This window comes from Magnolia sinica, chromosome 12 (genome assembly GCF_029962835.1).
Source record: "Magnolia sinica isolate HGM2019 chromosome 12, MsV1, whole genome shotgun sequence".
Taxonomy (NCBI): Eukaryota; Viridiplantae; Streptophyta; class Magnoliopsida; order Magnoliales; family Magnoliaceae; genus Magnolia; species Magnolia sinica.
Window position 1 is genome coordinate 84,484,471 of NC_080584.1, and position 24,587 is coordinate 84,509,057.

The following is a 24,587-nucleotide window of genomic DNA, read 5'->3' on the forward strand; positions in this document are numbered from 1 at the left end:
GCAGGAACATCCCTAGTTTTACAGGTAGGGTCGTGATTCAGCGAGGGTTAGATCAGATGGCAATGGGTCAGGCTTCTAGATACTAGCTTGACCCATGGGCTGGGCTTGGGCTCCTGCTCAGGATCAAGTCATTTTAGCCCAACCCAATTTCATACGTACATGTGTTAGACCCAACAAATGTGTCATTCCAATCCATCCATCTTGTATGTAGACCATTACATATATTTCTCTAATATTTCTGCATGTATGGCCCACCTGGCCCCAACCAAATTTTATGCTGTGGCTTGGGTCCAATGCTCTAGGCCCATTCCAGACCGGGCCTTGGGTCAACCCCGTCCATGTGCTAGGGCAGATACATATCCAAGATCCAGGCCATTCATAAAGTAGTCGGCAACATGCACATGATATACACCAAAAATCATTGTACACTCACCAAGTGGGCCACACTTGTTTAATTTGGACCATCGGACTTGTTTTCCTAACCGCCTATTTTTCTCAGAAAAAATTGACCTGCCCGATCAGCAAAAGCAACAATATCTTTGGTCCATATCATTTTCATTGAGAACCTTACTTGATGAATGGCCTGGATCTACCCATAGTCAGAACCACGAGTAGCACCTCGGTCCTCCATTACACTTAGCCCAATGAAGCACATTTATCATTTGAAGCTTCCATATCATGAGGAAAGCTGCGTGCCATGCTTTAAGATGCATGGACTCTCAAATATACCTTTAAAAATCAAGAGAAATGTGGATGATCAAACTGCTAACAAAAATAATGATAACATGATGAATGACACACTCTTCTAGTCCCCAAAAGATTGTTCTCATTCTAAAGACATGTATGAAAACACAAGCAATACATTCAAAAGAAAGAAAGAAGAAATAAATAAATAAATAAAAAGAATCACTACATCATGTTACATACATGTTTAATTTTGTGTTTGGATACAAATATTGCAATTGATTTGTGAGAAATTGAGAAATTTTAATTTTTTTTTTTCTCAATTTTCCGCAACTCGACCCATTTCCCCCAAATCTCGAAATTGAAGTTCTAAATCCATAATTTTTCATGAAAAATATAAAGAATCGTAAATTTGTATCCATTTGACATTAGTTTAAGGTGGTTTACAACAAAAACATTGATCAAATGGATGGGATATATCGGCACTACCTGTGCATTACGTATCACACAGGTGGAATACAAGATATATCATGGGATATATCGGCTGATATCGTCGATATTTAAAACACTGGTTCAACTGGGTCACATGGGTCACAAAGGTACCGATGAGAAGAAGATTTGCCATAAAAGATACACTGTGATGCTGTAGTTTTTTTTTTCTTTCCATACAAATTATGCTGTCGGTGTCAAAATTGGAAATAGCTACATCTGAGTTTTGTGTAGGAGAAGGTATCAGCAGCAGAGCACTCATCAAACATATGCCCAGTTTGGATTCTGATTCAGAGATTGAAGCATTTCCATGTGCTTCTCTTAGTTCCTCATTCCATATAGAGCTTCATATAAGAACATGAAAACTGCAATCTGAATTTAGAAAATTACAGAAAATGGAGTAAATAATAAGGATCAATTTATTTGCATCAAAGATTGAATATATGAGCTGTTTCAGACCCACACATCCATATCTTTCAAGGACGAAACTGGTACATCCCAATTTATACTGGTTTCAAACGCCCTTGATTTGTAAGTTTTTTTTAAAAAAAATTAAATTAAATTAAATTAAATTAAATTAAAAGAAAAGAAAGAAGAACATTGTGAAAATTTCATTCTCCTTCTGGATGAAACATTTCATACCATGGAACAAGTACGAAAAGATTCCAACCCTAGATATTAATGCAAAGGAAATTACAATTTAGTTCATCAGCATTATCATTATCTTGTCTCAACTATTTGGGGTCAGGCTTTACTAATCCTAATTCATCAATAAATCCTATCTAAAGGCCTCCACAGATCTTATCACCACCTTAATCCAAGTCCTTCTAGGTCTTCTCATCACCTCTTTCCAATCCCTTCAACCATCCCAATAAACTCTCCATCATTATATCTTCTGTAGGGACTACTCCTAGGCTACTTCAGATGACCTCATTCTTAATTCTAATTATTTCCATCCTAGTATTGCCACAAATCCATCTCGACATCCTCGTCCTTGCAACACTCAAATCTCTGTTGAAGGGTCAAAGTTGTTTTCTAAACTGCAGACACAAAAACCCATATAACATAGCTGGTTGAAGTCTACCTGGCAAAATTTCCCCTTAATAAGTTTCATTGGTGCAATGATTGCACAACACTCCAGAAGCACATTTCCACTTCATCCACACAATCACTACTTTTATTGAAAATATCCTCATCAACCTTTCCTCCATATGAAAAATACATCAAACATTGCGAAACACACTGCTTGGATGCCATCTTACCCAGACACTTCCAAATGGGATTATACCTGTCTCAGACACTTCAATTTTAAATGTGAACATCATGCCCTTTGTTATGCCTGGGTAAAATCTGAGAGCAATGAGAGGAATCACACAAATCCAAAAACTTGATTGCCTTGACTCAGCAATCAAGAAACAGAGATCATTTTGTTAAGAATCAAAGTGATTAGTCACAACCAAGAAAGATATCCATCACAATTGAGCTTTCCCTCCTCAACTTGAGTGGATTCAACAAATTTCTGATTTTTTTTTTTTTTTTTGAAGACACAGGGTGTCCCCACCTCATTTTTGAAGTGAGACTAATCCCTACGGATACACGCAATCACCTACAACCATGTGTATCAGGTAAAGCCAAGGAGGGGAATCGAGCCCTCACCTATAGGGAGCAAACCTATGAATGTGTGCAAATGTGACATGGTGTTGGCTGCATAAGCTGCCAAATTCCCCAGTGACTAGTGATTTATCTTTTCACTTCCTTCTTCATCCATTGCAATGGTCAATAAAAAAACCATCAATCAACTATAAATCACTCAAAAGAAATTATTGTACTCATTATATTCCAATATGGTTTATCGATCTATCTGCTGGCTGTTCTCATCAAGGACAGTCATTTTGTAATTATTACAAACAACAAGAAACATAGGCTTCATATCACTCCAATGTACTCCAAAGGATAATTTGTTCCTTTCCAACAATATCTTGCTCTAGCATTAAAATATCAAAAATTGACTTTTCTGAGAATTAACCACCACCACCACCACCACCATCATTGCTTTCTCATAACTATTTGGGTTTCGCCGTGCAAAAATTCATTCACCAACTGCATACCACAACAAGGACCCTTACTTTTCCCAGGTTGTACACTACTGGTGCATCAGTACCAGGCTTGTACCCACAAATTACATAATACATTCATTGGACCTAAAAAAAAAAAAAATTGCAATTCTGGTGCGATAGAAAGAAAATGCACACATAGGACTTTTGACTAGTAAGAGCTACACTTATTAAGGCTTCATCACTCTTTAAGCCTTTCACTTCAACCGTAGTGAAAGCGACGGTGACTGCTCAATGAAGGTGTCTTTGATTAATCAATTGTTCCTTTATCTCAATACACAAATATATATATATATATATATATATATATATATATATATATATATATATATATATATATATATATATATATATATATATATATATATATATATATATATATATATATATATATATATATATTAGATAGAGAGACGCGCACACATGCATGCACGCATAATGGGATATTGAGAATATTATTCTAATAGGAGGATCATGTCTGATCCCTCTAACATTCCATATAGCTACACTTATCATGGAACTAACGTTGAGGAATGCCCTTGCAGAATATCGGGTCTCACTTGAGGCCTGCTAACACCACCAGGGCCAAGATACCAAGCCCTCCTACAACGTTTGGACTTGTTTATTTGCACTTAGGTTTTGTTTCGATTGGTAGAAATAGAAAAGTAATTGAGGAAAAGAAATCGATTTCCTTAGATGTGATGGTTCCATAGATTTCTTTTCTTGAGATTTCCTCAAAAAGGGCCATTTCATTTTCCTCTCTAAAACCTAAGAAATGAAGATCATCCTTTTTGAGAGAACTCTCACTTTTTTTAACCAATGACCATTCCAAATTTCCATTAAAATCATGTATGCTAAAACAAACAGGTTGTTTGATGATTCTTTTCCACAGATTTCCTTTTACAAAGTTTTTCTGAGATATGACATTTTCCTTTCCTCATCCACTTTTTGATCCCCACCAGTCCAAACAGGTCCTTGGGGATTACTCAACATTCTACTGCATACTAGTCCACTAATGTGCATTGCATAAGCCCAAAGGCTTGAACCTAAAGAATTTTCTCCATAACTGCAGTTGTGTCTCCACAATGACTGCAGAATAATCTATGACTATCAAAGCTCCAAGAACAAAAAATACAATGCATAGCCAGCTCAATTTAGAAGGGTATTAACAAACTATTGAGGTCCATGCTCTGCAGGGGATGTTCTGCTTGAACGTCAAGGCTCGAGTTATATCTAGTCATACAACTCCATCAATTATACAAAGGTAATAGCCAAGCCAATCTGCCACCAACACCAAATAATCTTCCGCCTAATTCAAAACATTCTTACAGAAAGGTGAGATTTTAGCAGCTCACCAGAATCTTCTAAACATCTGACTTCCTTACAGTACAATTGAAATTATCCAACTCCTGTGAATGTGCACCATAGATTGCTTTGATAGTATCCCTGCAAAAGCTGCAATAAAAGATAAGAGGTTAACAAAGGCCTGCAAGGAGTAAGAACTAAGAAAAGAGGTACTATCTGATGCTCAATCAAAAGAATGGTACATTTCTTTTTTTAACCCAACAATGGCACAGGTAAGCCCACTTTGTGGCAGCCTATGCTGTCAATCTGTGGGCCTAATCATGGGATGGGCCATTACATAATATATTTCCTATCAAATTAGGCTATCCATCCAAGGAAAATGGACAATTACAACCAATGGTACACATTTAACAGGAAGCGAACAGAGATCAGATCATTTGATGGCTGAGATTTTTGGGGTATCTCCCATCAACCATGAGACTCACCATTTGAAGTATGAATGATTTGGGTAACAAAATCTCGGCCCCATATTTCCAGTTTATTGAGCTGGAGGATGCTCAATCAGACATTGTGCATTTTCTCTATGAAGAGGCAATAGAGTGACATGTGAATGAGGATATAGTATCACGCACCTGCATGCTTCCTTGTTGAATCTCTTCTCGTTAATGCCATACAAGTCTTGAAATATTTCTGGTTCAACTCGACAAAAATATGGTCTGTCTGCAATAACAGCTAGAGACAATGTCAACATTGAAGAACTATGCAACCAAGGCACATACAACAAGCAAAGAGTTCTCACCAGGGTAAATGGAGCATGTACGTGTGGTTTTCTCATAGTGTATGCACCATCCATCAGGACCTACCAAACTCCTATAAAGCTGCAATTCATGAACATATGGAGGAAAAAAAATATAAAGACATGGAGGTGAGAAAATAACTTACTATTCTATTCAACATTTTATCAGAGATGCATGATCTGCAGTGTGTGTGTGTGTGTGTGTGTTGGGGGGGGGGGGGGGTTTGTGGAGCTGAGACGTCATTGTTGTAACTCACCATCTGCCATTGGGCTATGGGCTTGAATGAAGGTGACATGGCTTAATTTCAAAGATAGGCTGCTGCTAAATGCCTTAACTATTTGTAATGTTTTCAGTTCATTTAGATTACTACAGAACTAAACAATTTACTACCAGTTCCAATAGATTTATCATAGTGATTCAAGGGAGATTTAGCTCACTAATCAGTTCTTTTATTCATTCTTTATTTCTCTCTTTAGAATTGCTTTAAACAACTTATCAATGGAATGAATGCTCCAGTGGAGAAATTTCTGAAAACCAACATCTTAAATGTTATGATATCCATGGGTACTGTATGAGTACGGATCTTTCACTTGAATTAAACACTGAAACATCGAATAAGACACGATGTGGATATACTTCCAAGTGTTTTGGTGTTTAGTTTGAATGATAATAAATCCTTTTTTTTAAAAAAAAAGATAATAAGCCAAAGAGAGGAACCGTAGGAGCCATGACCTGGTGATCCAAACCATTGATATGATGCATCCCACCATGAAAAGGAGATACCTCAACAATCTTCCAGATTGGAAGATCCTAATTCCCAACTGTTGGAACAATGGCCTGGAAATAGATGATTAAGGAGATAAGACAGTGGTTGACATTCAGTAGACCAACAATCAAAGTGTTGGGATTGTCCAATCTAGGAAATCTTCAACACATTTGTTAGAATACAACCCCAACAAGCACGACGTGTCCCATGCATGTATGAGATGGGGCATGCTTGGTGCAAAACTGCTAGATGTCATTATTTGTTAATGAGGTATGCATGTCTAAGCAAGAGGTGTACCACCACCTCCACTACCACTACATTAGATAGTGCTGAAAGCAGAGCTCCTATGGAGGTTGCTACATCCACCTGAAGAAACACCAACATGATGGGACACGCACACGCATGCACACGCGCACACACACACAGCATCTTCATTGCTAATATCCCTCATGGGTACCTTAAGGCCAGTTTGCAGGTGGTGTTTGATCGTTTGAGGATATTGCTGATATTTTTATTCGGAAGCAATCAATCTCAGGGAAGAGATGAGTTTACCTTCTTGTAGGTATCAGTCTCGCTACAACTTTCGCTAGCTGGGGATACAGAAACAATATCAATATCGTCGATAACCAGAAATGCGGAGAAACATTGGGAAACATGGGGAAAACAGTGGAATTTTTTAGTGAAACTTCAGGAGATGTTAAAATACATATATTTGCATATTTAGGAATAAAAAATTTGCAAAAAGAATGCATACAAAATAAGTTTTCATTTAATGGGGGCCTACAAGCATGTGTTGCCATAAGAAATCAATCCAACCATCCCATCCATCCCATCTATCTATACAACTATCCATCCCATCTATCCATCTAACCTACCATCCAAAAATCCATTGATATTTTAGAATATTGACAACACACAACATTTTGTTGAGAAATCGTCGACAATTGGAAAGGAAATGAAAGGTTGCGGTCTTGATATCTCCCATATTGCGATAACGATAATAGCGCAATATTATTGATATTATCGTTGACAAATTGAATACTGCATACAACCATGAGACCTTAAAAAATTGAAATGCAATATTTTTTAATAAGCAAAATTTTGGCAATATTATCAAAATATTGCCAATACATTGGTGATACAAGTGACACATGGAATTTATACAGTTGAAAATATTGGAGATACATTGGCAATACAAGCGACACTCAGAATTTATGCAGTAAAAAATATTATACTTGGAATTTCTGATACTACCAGTGTTATCGGTATCGCTACCCTTTTTATCACTATCGCTGAGCTGGAGATACGGATAATATCGGGGATATCTAGATAATATCGGGGATGCTTCGAACAATGCTTTCTTGTAGTCATGGATAGAGGGAGGTTCAGTGGGAGGATAATAAGGTGAGAGAAGCAAGGGCCACCGCAAACAGGAATGGTGGTGAGGATGTCTTCTGTTCATTCAAGCATTCCTAGCTATTCTGAAGAGGTTAGATGTGTAAGTTATAGGCAGGAGCGTGATCAGTTCTTCAAAAAGGTATTGGCTACAGCTAATAATATGTTATGGACGGGACGGATGGTCATGTGGTCAAGGTGCCTCCATTGCAGACAGAATATCTATAAAGCTGGATTGGAGTCTGGTATGGGCAGCCTTTCACGGAGGTGTTTCTTATGTGAAGGCTATTATGCAATCAGAAACTCTCTAGAATCTCAGTGGCAAGGATGACCCTCATGAGTTTCCTTCTGTCCTTCGGTTCAAGGGAGGAGATGCCTGCCTTTGCCATGGATTCAGCCCTTCACCTTGTGATGTCGCCAGCAAAAATTAAGAGATGGAATCTGGTAGGTCTTGGAGTTCGTAGCCTGGGGATGTGTTCAGCATGTGGATGAAAAGGGTATGGAATATCATCTCAACTAATAACTTACGGGCGAAATATATGCGATCCACATAAAAATCCCAAATTTCAGCAGACTCAAGACTGTAGAAGAAGATGCAGGAGTGCTTAAGTTGCATGCTGAATAGATCCCAGTGGCTGATCAGTAGAAGCCATGTGGATGTGTGACGTCAGGTCCAGCTTAACAGGCAACAGAGTGTTATGGATATGGCAAAAAAAGATGCTCAATTGATAAGTTCAACAATGTACTGCATTAGCACGCCATCCAATCTTCTTAGTCTTGATTAGCGCCTTCCAAATGATGATTATCACTTCATGTCGAAGCTGGAAACTCGGGAAAAATTCTCTATCAGACCAGCATGGGATTCTTGTTGCGTTCATCACAAGTGGGTCAGCTGGGATGAATGGAATTGGCAGTTTGGCAACTGGTATGCCACACAAGATTTCTGTTTTCTGCTGGAAAATATGGCATGATGCAGTGCAAGTAGATGATATGACAGGTAAGCGCAGTATTCAGCTTCCTTCCGAATGGCACTGCTGTGCTGAGAATCAGAATTTGAAATGTAAAAGTTAGGATCCCTTGTCTGTCGAAGGGAAGGTGGCTGGGGTTCAATGTGGTAGTGTTAAGTGGGCAGTCCATTAAACAAAGACTGAAAATGGTTCAAAATGGTTAAGGACTCATCTCAGCTGGCTATTCCTTGGTGCCTTATCCCTAGTGTTATATGCTGGGGAATTTGGTTGGATAGGCATTGTAGCAGATTTGAAAGTAAAGCTATGAATGCCAAGAGAATGATTGCAAAAGCAAGAGGATGGCTCATTCAAATATGTCAAGTGATGAAGAGCATCAGAGAGTCCTCATTCATGGACTCTTTTAGCACCGAAAGTTACGAGGATTAACATGGCTCAAGAAAAATCAAGTAACTGATTGGTTACTAATTGGACCCAACCACATGAGGAACACATGAAAGCAATGTATATGGATCCTCGAGAAGTAATTTGGGTCAAGAGGGTGGACAAATTTGTAGGGACACAACTGGATATCTTTTGTTTACTTTTCACAACTTCTACAAAGAGGTTTTGAATACTATGGTGGAGGTTCATGCAATTTTTAGTGGGTTGTCGTATTGTGCTACCTTGGGACTAAACAACATCCAGGTGGAAAGCGACTTGAAAATGATTGTAGATTGCCATCGTTGTAGAAATTTTGCCCATTGGAAAGCATGGTATTGGTTGAAGGAAATTTTGTCCAAGGTTCTGGACCTCAATGCGCTCCTTTCCCTTAGTTCTGAGAAAGTAACCAAGTTGCATATGTGCTAGCTGAGGTAGATAGCTTTGGCTCTCTGAATGTGACTATTTTATCCAGAAGGTATCTCCCAAAGAAGAGAAGGGTGACTAGCTGGCTGGGTACTGTTTTTGTTCTCTCCTTTATTTATTTATTTATTTATTTAGGGGGGGGGGGGCGTATCCTTTTTGTGCCATATACATGAATCTTGGTGGTAGCATCCATGTTTCAAGTTGAAGCTCAAGGTAAAGTCACCTAAATGCAAACCTTAAGGCATTTTACCCACTTTTCATGTTAACGCTCTTGGTTAAGGCACCTAAATGCCTATCCTTAAGGCATTCAGAACACTTTTCAAGCTCATACTCTAGTAAAAGACACTTAAATGCCTAGTTTCAAGCCCATTTTCCCACTTTACAAGTTTAAAATATTGGTAAAGGCACCTAAATGCCTGTCCTTGAGTAATTTGGCCATTTCTCAAGTTAAAAACTCTTCGCAAAGGCACCTAAATGCCTATCCTTGAGCCATTTAGCAAACTTGTCATGTTAAAACTTGATGTGTGGCGTCTCCTAAAAGCCCTTCCTTAAGGCATCTCTCCCATTTTCATATTAAAAACCTATGTAAAGGCACTTAAATGCCTACTTTTGATGTTAAAATCTAGGTAAAGGCACCCAAAAGACTATCCATTAGGGATTTATCCCACATTCATTGTGTGTCATGGCCATGTATTTTGCCTCAACACTCGAACAACCCGCAACATATTGCTTCTTACTTTTACGAGTAACCAAGTCGCTGTCAACCAAAATTACTGTAGCCAGAGGTAGACAAACAGTTGGGAAGAGAGCCAACCCATTTTGTGTCAGTATAGGCCTCAATATGAATGCTGTCATGTTTGGAATAAAGAAGACCTCAACCAGGTGAGCCTTTTGGGAACTTTAAGATAAAATAAACTGCATCAAGGTAGCAGGAGCGAGGAACGTGTATAAACTGGCTTACCATGCTAACCCCCCCCCCCCCCCCCCCTTGATATCATATTCCTTGCCAAGCTGTGATTTCAATGACTAAATGACATCAACGTCATCCCCCTGACAATAATATCATCAAGATTATCCCAAATTAATTGCGATGATGACGACCACGACGATGATATACAATGGCAATGGAAAGACCAATGACACGCTTGAAAAAGAGAGTATGATCAACAGTGCGTGTATCTAAACTTTCACAAGGCATGGCTAAAACGTTCAAACCATGATCTAGGAGATTGTTTTTTGAAGTTTATATATGTACTCTTTCCCGATAGATAAAAGAAAGACAGAGGAGGAGCCATATGTTTCTTCTAGAAGATCTCCATGGAGAAAGACATTTTTTACATCGAGCTGATGAAGATGCCAATAGAACTTACCAGCCAAGGAAAGTAGGATTTGCACAGAATTCAACTTGGCAACTGGAGTTCATGAAAATGAAGGCCATGGGTTTAGTAAAGCCTTTTGCCACGGGCCCATGACCAGACCTTTGCAGTGATCCACCCCTCCATTGGGCTTATGCTTGATGGTGAAGACCCATTTACACCCTCCTAATTTCTTACCTGGAGCTGGAGGTAACTGATTAGATCCCATGTCTGATTTTTTTAGGGCACTCGTATCCTTTCCACTCTGAATGACAGAGAGCCTGTCTAACACTAGAAGGGATAGAAACATAGGAAGGTTGGAAAGAAATGCTTGTTATAAAGGTGAAAGAGAACCGTACGAAACAAATTTGGTAATTGGATGAGCATTGCATGATCCCTTCCCTTTGCATCAAGCAATAGGAAGATCGGGGGAGCAAAATTGAGAGACATACCTGGTTATGGGACATTAGATTGAGGGATATAATAATGTCAAGGAGGCTAATCATTCTTCTTCAGATGAGCATATGTCTTCAAGATCGCAGGCTGTTGTAAAGAAGTTGAGCCAAAGGAGAAGTTGAGAACCAATAGCAGAAGAAGGTGAGTCCGGCAATGGTAATGAAAGACAATGAGACGAAGCTAAAACAATGAGACAAAGCTAACTCCCCCTTAGTTGGATAAACAAGAGACTTGCAGCAGACGAATAAAACAGTGTCTTCAAAGAACACTACACCCATAGCTACAAATCATCTACTAGGAATACCAGGAAAGTAATATTTGTATCCATAGGAAGAGATCAAAATAGATTTAATTTCCACCCTTGAGTTGCTCCCTCAAATCAAGATTTTGCTTCAAACAACCCAAGAGTTGTTCAAATCAGTGTTCGAAATATCGGTATCGTGTTACGTATCGCACCCTTGGGATACAAATACGAATCGATTATTGCATAGGATATATCGGTTGTTAGAAATATGGGGAAACATTAGGAAATTGGTAGAAGTTTTGAATGAAACTTCAGTGATTGTAATAATAATAAATAAAAACATCAATACACACTTACAAATCAAAACGTTATAAAAAAATAAGTGCACATAATAGGTTTTCTTTGTATGGGGTCCTAATCTATGCGTTGTCTAACTGAATTGATGCAAGTATATTCAAAGTGTATACATATAATTTATAAATGTAAGAAGACACGTAAAAACACAAGCAATGCATTCAAAAGCAAAAGAAGAATCACTAGATCAGATTACATCATGTTTGATTTTATATTTGGACACAACGATTGCAACTGATTTGCAACAAATTCGGAAATTTTGATTTTTTTTTTTTCAATTTTCCATGACTAGGCCCATCTCCTCCAAATCTCGAAATTGAAGTTCCCAATCCATGATTTTTCATGTTTTGTAACAATTTGACACTGATTTCACATGACTTACAGAAAAAATAAAAAAGGATTGAAAATCGAAAATGCTAACCGGATTGAACATGTGGGATATATCCCACTACTTGTGCGTTTTGTGTCGCACAAGTGGGATACAAGATATATCGTGGGATATATCGTATCGTTGATATTTCAATTTTGTGGTTTTTTAATTCTCACCAATTTCGTGAGTATTCACACACGTGGTATTGATATCGATGATAACATTGATATTATCATCATTATCGTGCATTTGCAGTGAAGAAATGTGGCTAGTATCTGATGATATTTTATGTAGATATTATTGATACTATCAATAATATCAATCGGTACATGGGATTTTTGTATACACCATGTATCTGTGTCAAAAACCTGCAATATAATAATATCAACTAATATTATCGATAATATCAACAATATCAGGAACACTACCTAAATGCCTATCCTTTAAATCATTAGGCCATTCATGCCAAACTCTAGGTAAACACAACCTAAATTCCTTTTTGTAAGGCATTCAGCGCACGTTTTGAGTTCAAACTCCAGGTAAAGGCACATAAATGCCTATCCTCGAGTCGTTCAACCCACTTCCATCTCAGAACTCTATATAAAGGCACCTAAATGCCTATCCTTAAGACATATCCCATTTTTCATGTTAAAACTCTAGACAAAGGCACCTAAATGCCTCTCCTTACAGCATTTGGACCACTATTGATGTTAAAACTCGTAAGGTAAATGCACCTAAATGCTTGTCCTTAAGGGATTTATTCCACTTTCCACGTTAAAACTGTAGGTAAACACACCTAAATGCCTACCTTTAAAGAACTTCTGCACTTTTCAATATAAACCTATATGCACATCCTTAATACCCACTTAAGGCATTTAGCTCGCTTTTCGAGATTAAACTCAAGGTAAAGGTACCTAAATGCCTATTCCTAAAGCATTCACCCACTATTCAGGTGCCCAAACGCCTATCGTCAAGGCATTTCACCAACCTTTTAAGTTAAAAGTCAAAGTAAAGGCAGCTAAATGACCATCCACATGGTATTTAACACATATTTCAAGTTAAAACTAAAGGTCAATCCTCATAAAACGACATCTCTAAAGGCATTTAGCAAATGCTTCAAGTTAAAACTCAAGGCAAAGGTACATAAACTCCAGGATAGGTATTTTGTCCACTTTTCAAGTGATTAGTAAGGGCAGCCTATCCTTGAAGCGTTTCTTCGGTTCTCTAGTTAAAAAATCTAGGTACAGGCACCTAAATGCCTACCCTTGAGGCATTTTCCCAATTTCTAAATTAAAAATTTAGGTGAAGGCACCTAAATGCCTATCAATGAGGCATTTTCCCACTTTGCAAGTTAAAATTAAGGGTAAGGGCACCAAAATGAACATTCTTGAGGCATTTTGCTTGCTTTTCAAGTTTATAAATAATAATAATAATAATAATAAACCCACTAAGTAAGAGCAATAAAATACCCATCTTGAAGGCATTTTACACTCTTTTAAGTTAAAAATATGGATAGACGCACTACATTCCAATCGTTGAGACATTTTGCCAATTTTCAAATTAAAAATCAAGGTATCACCTAAACAAGGTAATCAATAATAGTACCAGTGGCTAGGGGTGTACACGAACCGAGCTAGCTCGGTTAGCTCGCTCGACTCGACTCGACTCGAAAAAGCTCAATTCGACTCGGTTTGAAGCTAAGTTCGAGCTGATTTTTTGAGCTCGAAAATGAGTTCGAGCCGAGTTCGAGCAGGCCCCAGCTCGACTCGACTCGGATAGAATCTAGCTCGAATCGAACCAGTTCAGTGACTCGGTTACTTTGCTGTTGATGTTGCTAACCAACTGTTTGATAAAATGACTCAACGAAATGTGGTTGTTGGTAAGGAAGGTATGTACACGAAACAAATACCATTTTTCTCTTCGTTTTTCTTGGTTTTTATGTTGCTTAGAAGGTGTTGATAAAATACCTGTAAAACCATTGCCTCTGTTTGTAAAACAGTGGGATTTTGAAGTTGCAGTTCAGGCGTTTGTGGAAATGCCTTAATGGCGAACTTGGCTCGAACTTGGCCCGAGCTGTTGACCGAACCGAATCGAGCTGGCCGTCAGGCTCGAGGACCGAGCCAAGCCGAGTTCGAGCTGAGGTCAGCCAGTGGCCGAGCCGAGTCGAGCTGAGGCCAGCTCGACTCGATGTACACCCCTACCGATGGCCATAACAACCAACCTTATAATCAATAACAGTAATGGTGGCCATAACAACCAGCCTTATGGCTGGTACAATACGATGTCCCAAAAAAATAATGGAAGAAAATGTATCAACCCCATATTGGACCATTACAGGCACATTATAGCCCCATCTTGGCCCGTTACAGCCTCATATCAGCCCATTACGGGCCTATAACAGCTGTTATAGCCATTACAAGGCCATTACGATCATTATAGGGCCATTGTGGGCCATTTTTTAGAATAGGCGTTACAATACCATGTCGCATAACGACTGCCACCATTATCATTGCGCAATGGCTGTTACAGCCGTAATGTAACCATTTTTTAATATCATACACCTAAATGCCTATCATTGAGGCATTTTGCCCAATTTTTAAGTTAAAAATCCATATGGGGACACCTAAATACCTCTTAATGAGACATTTGCCACTTCCATAGTTAAATTTCAGGGTAAGGCACCAAAATGCAAATCCTTGAGGCAATTTGCCCATTTCCAAGTTAACAATCTAGGTACAGGCACCTAAATGCCTGACTTTGAGTTACTTTCTCCAATTTTCAAGGTCAAAATCTTGGAGAGGATACCTAAATGCTCGTTATTGATGAATTTTGCCACTTTCTAAGTTAAAATTCAGGGCAAGGGCACTAAAATGCCCATCCGTGAGGCATTTTGCCTACTTTTCAAGTCAACAATCTTAGTAATGGCATTGAAATGCCTATTAAGGCATTTCACCCATTTTCAAGTTAAAAATCTTCATATTGGCACCTAAATGCCTATTCTTGAGTCATATGGTATAATGTTTAAGTTAAATTTTAACATGAGGGCACCAAAATGACAATCCTGGAGGCATTTTTCCTGTTTTCAAGCTATAAGTCTTGGTATGGGCAACTAAATGCCTATTAATGAAACATTTTGTCACTTTCCAAGCTAAAACTAATGATAAGGGCACCGAAATGCCATCGCTGAGGCATTTGCCCCCCTTTTAAGTTAAAAATCCCAATAGAGGCCTCAAAATGCCTATCCTTAAGGTATTTGGAGCACTTCTCAAGTTTAAAATCTGGAGAAAGGAGCTAAAATGACAATTATTATGGAGTTTTGCCCATGTTCAAGTTAAAATCTAGATATAGGCACCTATGTTCTAATCCTTGGGGCATTTCACACACTTTTAACATTAAAAATCTTGGTGGGCCAACCTAAATGCCAAATATTAAGGCATTTTGTGATCTTCCTAGTAAAAATTCTCGGTAAGGGAACCAAAATGCCCATTTTTTACGCATTTTGCCAACTTTTCAAGTTAAAAATCAGATAGTAAGGGCCTTAAAATCATGGTGTGTTGTAAAGGCTGTTACAAAGCTGTAAAGGCCGTTATGTAAAGGTAACGGCAACAATCGTTACACATTATGGGGTCATAACAGTAGTAACAGTTGTTATGGAAAAAAAAAATGACCTGTAATAGTGGTTAATGGCTCGTTACACCCCCTGTAAAGGCCATAACAACCCCATAATGGTCTATTACAAAGTAAATACAGGTTTTTCAGATTATATTTTTTCAACATTACAGGACATACAAAGGTTTTTTAGGTTTTTCCTTTCAATAAAAAAGAGGCCATAATGGCCGTTACGGCTCCATTACAACCCGTAGCCGTTATGGCCACCATTACTGTTGCAGAATACATTGCTCAAAATGCCTACCCTTAATGCCTTTTGCATAATTTTTAAATTTAAATCTCGATGAAGGCCCCAAAAATGCCAATCCTTGAGGCATTTTTCCTATTTTCGTGTAAAAAAATATAGGTACAGGTACCTAAAAGCCTATCCCCTTGAGGCATTGTGCCCAATTTTCAAGTTAGAAAAATATAGGGGAGGGCACGTAAATGCCTATCTATGAGGTATTTTGCCACTTTCATAGTTAAAATTTTTTAAGGGCACCAAAATGCCCATTCTTGAGACATTATATCGATATCGGGGGGTGTACAGGCCTGGCCATAAAAATAATAAGATACAGGCGTCTTGTATCGGTATCGATCTGTATCGGACCACATCGGCCTATATCAGTAAAAGAAAAAATTAAGCAAAAAAGAAAAAAGGAAAATATTACAAAGAGAGAGAGAGAGAGAGAGAGAGAGAGAGAGAGAGAGTATTAAGATATTCAAGAATCTATCTTCTTCTTCTTCTTTTTTTGTATTTTGAGCATGCAATGATGGTGTATCAGACCATTCTTTGATGAGAATGTTGTTTGTCAGTTTGACTTGTTGAAAGTCAACTAAATGGGCCCTAATTGAATAAAAATCAAGCATGATTTGGTGAATTAGGGAAGTTAGTCAGATATGCGGGCTTTTACTTATTTCAAAAATTAAAATTATTAAAAGGGAAGTTATCCCTGTGGAGAAAAGAAGTGTGGAAGCATCTTGAAGAGGAATTGTTGAAAATTCTTCAAAATATTCCGGCCCATGATATTAAAGAAGAGTCAGTTGAGCTAGCGGAAGAAGACGGTGTAGAGGAAAATTTATAGAGCAAAATACAATGCTAGATTGAGAGATGAGGAAATTAAGTAGAAGCAATGATCTTGGGCTACTTGATTGAAAGAGGGTGATAAAAATACGAAATTTTTTTCATGCTATGGCTAGTGCGTGGTATAGAGTAAACAAAATTTCAAGCTTAATTGTGAAAGAGGAAAGAATCGAAGGAAAGGATAAGATGTGTTTAGGGATGTTCAGTTGTACGAGAATCTTATGAAAAAGGAATGGGAGCGTCCTAGGCTAAATAATCTTTCTTTTGTTTCCTTCTCTAGAGCAGCAGCGGAATCACTAGAAGGGTCTTTTTCAGAGGAGGAAATTAAGAAGGCAATTTCAGAGTTGAGGAAATATAAAGCACCCAGGCTGGACAGTTTTCCAATAGCTTTCTTTCAAATATTCTGGGATATGATAAAGCAGGATTTGATTAAGTTCATAAATGAGGTGATATCAAACAGAGAATTTGTCAAAAAAATATTGGCATCCAAATTTAGTGCAGTTCTAAGTGAGGTGATATCAAAAAATATAAGATGTTGTAAAAAAAATATCAGCATCCAAATTTAGTGCGGTTCTAAGTGAGGTGATATCAAAATCCAAAGGGGCCTTTGTGAAAGGGAAACAAATTGCAGATAGTGCACTTATAGCCCATGCATGCATCGATACTTGTACAGAAAAGGTAAGAAAGGTATAATTTGTAAGTTGGACATCGAGAAGGCTTATGATCATGTGGATTGCGACTTTCTTGATTATATGTTGGGACATTTGAGGATGCAGGAAAAAAATGGAGAATGTGGGTTTAAGTGTGCGTTTGATCGGCAAAATATTAGGTGTTGGTCAATGACACACCAAAAGAGTACTTCTCTACTTCTAGAGGCTTGCGTCAGGGTGATCCATTGTCTCCTTATTTGTTTTTCATGGTGATGGAGGCATTTGGGAGGATGCTAGAACAAGTGCTAGAAGTAGGCTTGGTGGAAGGATTCCGGGTGGACAACTCTAATTTTCAAATTTCACATCTATACTATGCATATGACACTTTACTCTTATGTGAGGTGGATGAATCTAAAGTTGATAATCTTCGGTCGATTATTACATGTTTTTAGGCAATTTTAAGGTTGAATGTTAACATCAATAAAAGTTAATTGTTGGGAGTGGATCTTTCCAAGATTGATGTTGATGGTTTTGCAAGTCACTCTGGATGTAAGGCGGGTTATTTCCTGTCTTCTTACCCAGGTCTTCCCTTATGTTTAGGTAAACTAGCCAAGCATTTATGGGAGACATCTTTCTTTGGGAGGTAGGCTTTCTTTAATTAAGTCGGCAATGTCAAATCTTCCAATTTAATTTATGTCCACCTTTAAATGTCCAAAAGCAGTCATGGTCAAGTTAAAGAAAATTTGCCGAGACTCTTTGTAGCGAGGGGTGGAAGGAAATAACAAAATTCATTTATTAAAGTGGGAAGAAGTGTGTAGGCCACTGAATGGGAGGAGCAAGTTTGAGGTGTTTGGAATCAATGAATTTGGTATTGTTAGGAGACTGGGTTTAAAGGTTTGGGGTTAAAGAGGGTAGTTTATGGAAAGAAGTGTTGAGTAGGAAGTATGGGGTTGAAGAAGGGAGTAGCTGGACGAATCTTCTTCTATGTATAGCGCTTCATCATTATGAAAATCGGAGAATTCATTGAAAATTAAGGTGTAGGGGGTGGGTTTTTCTTTAGGCAATGGTAAGTCGATTCGATTTTGGTAGGAATGGTGGTTATCGGATCAAAAGCAAAATGTTTTGTTCCTTCGATTAGCAAGCATTTCCTTGGAGACAAACATCTTGGTTGATTATTGCTTCTCGGTTCATGGTAAGGATATAATTTGGGCAGTCCCTTGTAGAAGAAATTTGAAAGATGAAGTGGTGGAGAAGTTTATCAGGTTGTTAGACATGCTGTCAAATTTTCGCCAATCCATCTCAGAGGTAGATTCTATGGTGTGGTTAAAAGAAAATTCTGGTAAATTTTCGGTAAGATCCCTTTTTATAATGGTTGATGGAGGTTAAAGAGAGGAGTTCAAGTACCACACGGCTTATATTTTGCGTTTTGGTGCTCCTTCAAAGGTGGTGGCCTTTGCTTGGGTAATGGGGAGAGTTCTCACAGTTGATGATTTGCGTAAGCATCATATGATTATCCCAAATGTGTGATTATTATGCTTTCAAGATGGGGAATTGGTTGATCATCTCTTTATCCATTGCTCTTTTGCTACAAAGATTTGGGAAGTTTCTTCAAGCTATTCGGAATCACACTGGTTATCCCAAGTTCAATTAAACAGTTTTTCCTAGTTTGGCATGGAGAGGGCAAAAGTAAAGTTGGGAAGCAGATTTGGCATTTGTGTCTTCTAGCAGTTTTACGGAATAGTTGGTCGGAAAAGAACAATCATTGTTTCAGAAACCAAAGGGGTTCAATAGTGGAACTATTCAATAGGGAAAAATTGAACATTAAGCAATTGGCGCAAGCATCTAATGTATTAGTCTCTGATCAGTTTCATGCCTTCTGATTAGAATTATAGAGGGTTTAATGGATGGAATTTTATTTTTCTCTCTGGTATTCTTTCGCTTCAGCCCTTTCCAAGAAATTGGTTATTGTCTCACAAAAAAAAAAAAAAAGATCCTTAGAGATGAGCATTGGGGATGGAATGCCCACCATTCAAACTTCATGGGGCCCACTGGTGTTTAATGCCATCTAACCCATTCATAAGTTCATTCTCACTGGGATGAAAGGAAAACACAAACATCAGCCTGATCCAAGATTTCTGTAGGAGCCAAGAAAGTTTCAATGCTGTGCATTCAATCCCACTGTTTCGTGGTGTGGCCCACTTGAGTTTTGAACCTGCCTGATTTTCTAGCACATGTCCTAACATGAGCTGGAGAAATGGATGGACAGGGTGGATATAACATGGAGATCTTGGTGGGTTGCACATGACTTTCGTTACATGGGTAGTTGGGGCCAACTCAGCCTGACTCACCTGGGTCGACTCGACCCAATGCAGGCCTTATCCTCTTCAAATTAAAGTAGAGACTCCACTCTCTGCCTCTAATCCAGCAGAAGTTATCTTTTCTTTTTCTTTTTATTTTGTTTTGTTTGTTTTCCTCGTGAATTAGAATGGGGTAGGCTCCAACATCATCTTGGCTGATAGAAAATGAATATTTGTTTTTAATAGTTAGAGAGAAATCCAAGTTGGGTGGGATTCATGTATGGTGCAAATACGAGTGAGATGATGAGATGAAAGAAAAACCAATTGGAACTTTTTCTTTCTCGTTTGATAAATCCAAAACCCAAAGAGAGAGAGAGAGAGAGAGAGAGAGAGAGAGAGAGAGAGAAACCTGGACATCGGAGGGATGTTCAAAAATCTCTTCAGGGGAAGCGAAAGAGGGGCCTTTGTCAAGCTTGCAGCAAGCCCCACACCCCTGAGCGCACCCCCACTTGTCCTCCTTCCTCCCTTTCCCACCAAAGCCCAAGCTTCTTCTTTTGCTGCTGCTGCTGCTGACCTGACTCTCCTTTGCTTGACCTGGGCCCGCCTTCTTCTCCTTGACATGATGGCCTGTCGCAATTCCCTTCCCTACCCCCATTGCTGAAACCTGAATAATCATCATTCCCTCCTTTTTATTTTCTTTTCCTTTTTTTTATTCTTTTTTTTTTTTTTGATCTCCTTTTCACTTGCATACAATTACCAACACCACCCACTCATCCGGCCCACTTATGCCGATATAATAGATGCGGACGGTCATAAAACCATCTTTACCTCCAATTGAATATAGAGAGCGACTGTCTAGATTCTAATTAACAACACGAAAAGGGTCGAAGATGCGGGTACCCAACCTCTCAATTAATGCACGCAGAGAAAGGAATGTACAAAAGAATTGGTAAAGAGAACTCGTCCTACATATAAAAATTTAAAAATAAAAATAATTATGGAGAGAACGTCGAGGCGTTTTACTGGCAAAATATAAGCAGTTACTAAGCTTTTCGTGGGTGAACCTAAACCGTCCAACGAACACCAATTATATATTCAAATTCCAAAATACTTTTTAACATTCTTTCAAATATTTTAATATAAAATTATCTGTTCAGAAAACTAATTACAGAGGCAAAAATGTTGAAGACCAGTGGCATTGTATATGATAGAGAGTAGAGATTTATAGCCAGTCCGCTTCCCAAGCAGCTAAACCAACATCCAACCCAAAAGTAACACTGCTACACCCAGTTTTCCATCCACATTTCACATTCTACTCATGTCCCACATGATGAACTGCCCAAATTTTGGTGATGCACAGCTGCAATGAGAATTCCTATGTTCGTTTATATATATATATATATATATATATATATATATATATATATATATATGAGTTGTGCTCACTTGCGCGCCTACTCACGTCCCTATCTTTTCACACGTGTCAAGGGAGTCTAATCAGAACAGTCCATGTGATGCGGAATCCCATGAAACTCCAACAGACAAATTTTCAACATGATCCAAAATTCTGGTGGGTCATAGAAAAGAGAAATGAAAATCAATGGAGGAAACTGTTTCATTTTTCATAGCTTATCAGAGTTTTGGATCAAAGTAAAAATTGAGTCAGAGGTGTTTCATGAGGTGCTGCTTCACGCGGTGGATTCAAATCACATGAGATGGGTTCTCAAAAAAGTTTGTACCAATTCGGTGCGAACTGGTGCAGGTGAGTGTTCCACCATTTTACATATATATATGGAAAAGGTCATAGAAAAGAGAAATGAAAATCAAAGGAGGAAATTGTTTTCATTTTTCATAGCTTATCAGAGTTTTAGATCAAAGTTAAAATTCAGCTAAAGGTGTTTCATGAGGTGCTGCTTCACGATGTTCTGTGCGGTGGAGCTCATGGGAACTCGCCATGAGGCCAAGCTATGTGGGCTCTACCATGATGTATGTCGAACATTAACACCGTGTATTAGATGGGTCCCCTTTAAATTATGGGATATGTCAAAAATCAGCCATATACGGAACTCAAGTGGGCCATACCATCTAAAATCATGTGAAGACATGCCTACAATATATAAAAGCACTTGGTGGGACCCACTTGAAATTTGGATGCGTCTGAAACTTGGTCCAACCCCTCATCCAAGTGGGACACACATAATGGATGGGCTGGATTTGTAAACCACATCTCGGTGGGCCCAAAAAATGATTACGAATGTTTTAATGAAGAGTAACTCCTCTCAACTTTTGTATGTGGTGTGGCCCACACAAGTCATGGATTAACTTGATTTTTAAGCCCTAAGCCCACCATGGAACGGGGCATCTGACTGATGGGGTAGATGTTCGACATAGATCATGGTGGGGCCAACACAGCTCGACCTCACGGGGAGTTCCCATGAGCTCGCCCGTATAGAACCTTTTCCCACACCCACACACATATATATATAATACATTTGCAAAAGCACAGAGATTATCAACGGTGATGATAGCCCTGCTTTTAAGTTAAACTACTGTATTGGCTTACCAAGGAGAAATGAGTTTTACTGTGTCCCGTGTCCGCGCGTGCAGAGAGAGAGAGATAGATGTGCACGCTTGTTCCCATGCGAGGGTGCAACAGTGTAATCAGTGGTCAGAGCTTGTTTCTTTCTAATGTATAACCATCTCAATGTGAATTTCAGACCATGGGTCACTGGGCCCACAGTTTAGAGTATCACATGCAATAAGTCTCTGGCGAGACAATTAGCAGCAACGTTGCAGGACACTAGTGCCCTTTCTCCCTACCTCCACCAGCTCTGATTAAAATCTAAGTACCAGCTAACTCTATCCACAAGCTCTGCTTAAATCATCCCAATTTTCAGTGATCTCACCTTCCACATTTGGTTTCTACATTCATGCCTCTCTCTTTTTTACTTTAATTTGTTTTAATAGGAATTCAACATTCTCTGTCTTATGAAATTCCTTCGGTAATTTTGTTTCCACGATATAGAAAGACTAATACATATACGCTCCGTATCAAACATAATTCATATTGTAACATATGGACATGGTCATTTATATTGTTGATGTTTTAAATCCGTAAACAGGAGGGTTTGTTGATGCCATCAAGCAGTGGTCGATGCCCTCGATACCATTTGAAAATTCTGGAAAATTCATGTTTTGTTGCTATGATGTTTTGGTGTTTTATTTGATATTATTGAAGCTGTTCGATGCCATCAAAGTCCCATCAAATATGCCATCGAGCGTGCATGTAGAATTGTGCAAGTGTGGGATTTGTTCCCTTTTCCGATTATGATACTATATATATATATATATATATATATATATATATATATATATATATATAGGGTGTAATTAGAATTTGAAAAGTAACAGAGAAGTTCTAGGCTTTCTCAGTCATTCTTAGGAGTTCCAAGGGCATAGGTTGGGCTTATGGAGTAGATTTTAGGCTTGTTCGAATCGGTAATCTTTATTTCTTGTAATTTTTGCTTTCATAGTAAATTACTCTGTCACTTTGTATCATGGATTTTTTCACGTAAAATTCAGATTCTTTGTATTTGAACTTGGTAGTGCAATTGGTAATACTTTTCTTGATTAGTCTTTGCGTGCTTCCACGGTTCTCAACAACTTGAAACCTGCATAGCACAAAGCCCCAAACGCCTCGTTTTTCTATGTTTTTTTTTTAAATTATTTTTTGGTTGGGTAAGTAAGCTGGGAGCGAACTCAAGGCCTCAATGTTGAAATGAACTATTGAGTTACCACTCGAACTCATATAAAATGCTTCAATGTTGAAATGAACTATTGAGTTACCACTCGAACTCATATAAAATGCTTCAATGTTGAAATGAACTATTGAGTTACCATTCTAACTCATATAAAGCAACTTGTTTTGGATGAACTAAAGAAGAACAAGTAGGGGATGCACCAACTCAGATACTACTTATACATGAATGCCAAATTCGAGGATGATGAATCACTAGCATTTCTTTTAAATCTTCCAAAACTAACATAGGATTCTGCTTTAACATACAACGCCCTGGGATGGGTGATAATGATTATAGATTATTGGTATCAGCATGTAGCAATTATTGCTTTGAAGTGCAAGTCAACCATCGATCATAGTCAGGCACCCCTCACAATAGGGCTTGGAGAGGAAGCACAGAGCACCGGTGGCCTGCAGGTGCGAAAAAGCCGTAAGGAATTCCATCGTGTCGAAGCGAGGATCGAAAGCACTGAAGACTTCACCTTACGGAATGACTTCTTAAGTTTCACACAGATGGGCTCGGACCGGGTCTGAAATGATAAGTTGTAGCTACGAAGAAAAATCTGACGTTTCTTGGCTCGGTCTAGTCTGTAGCAGTAAGACTCTCGATCCATTCTCTTTGTATGTCGAAGAGATGGCTTGAATTCGCTCCTCACCTTGTTCAGTGCTTTCCTGGAAGTGTCCCTGCAGTAGCTCCATCGTGGGTCCCTTTGGTCTAATAGCGGAGAGTAATCAAACTGATGGTTGAGAGATAAGCTGGCTTTTCTTACCATTGATTTCATGTTGGCAAGTTGATTGGATTGGTTTGGCTTGGGGTTAGGCAGGGAGAAGATTAGCTTTATAAATTGGAGGAAAAGGAGATTCAGGGCGGCCGGAAATATATTCGAAGAAAACAACAGAAAGAATAAAATAAAAAAAGGTCATGATAGGCATCTGCTAGAAAACAAACGAGCATTTCACCTTCCCTCA

At 38.5% G+C, this 24,587-nt stretch overlaps 1 protein-coding gene across 6 annotated transcripts; it reads right to left on the reverse strand.

Annotated features, from left to right (window-relative positions):
• Positions 1-1,287: 1,287 nt before the first annotated feature.
• Positions 1,288-20,780, reverse strand: LOC131221969 (uncharacterized). Of its 6 annotated transcripts, none has more exons than XM_058217269.1 (5): positions 20,229-20,780; positions 5,392-5,470; positions 5,225-5,324; positions 4,643-4,742; positions 1,288-1,538 (listed from the first exon to the last, which is right to left on the reverse strand). In XM_058217269.1, exons 1-4 carry the CDS (start codon positions 20,496-20,498, stop codon positions 4,652-4,654), a joined length of 540 nt encoding a protein of 179 aa, XP_058073252.1. In that variant the 5' UTR covers positions 20,499-20,780; the 3' UTR covers positions 1,288-1,538; positions 4,643-4,651. The 6 variants fall into 6 exon arrangements, with proteins under 6 accessions (XP_058073252.1, XP_058073251.1, XP_058073253.1 ...); XM_058217268.1 differs by having other exon boundaries at positions 1,289-1,545; positions 20,229-20,779; XM_058217270.1 differs by having other exon boundaries at positions 1,290-1,517.
• Positions 20,781-24,587: the final 3,807 nt, after the last annotated feature.

Bases quoted from the DNA above. Each gene is read 5' to 3' on its own strand.
- LOC131221969 (XM_058217269.1), bottom strand. From the start codon at position 20,498: ATGATGATTATTCAGGTTTCAGCAATGGGGGTAGGGAAGGGAATTGCG. The intron at 5,471-20,228 runs GTTTCTCTCTCT...CATGAATTGCAG, and splicing joins AACATCCCTCCGATGTCCAG to CTTTATAGGAGTTTGGTAGG. The intron at 4,743-5,224 runs GTGCGTGATACT...CTTTTATTGCAG, and splicing joins TTCAACAAGGAAGCATGCAG to CTTTTGCAGGGATACTATCA.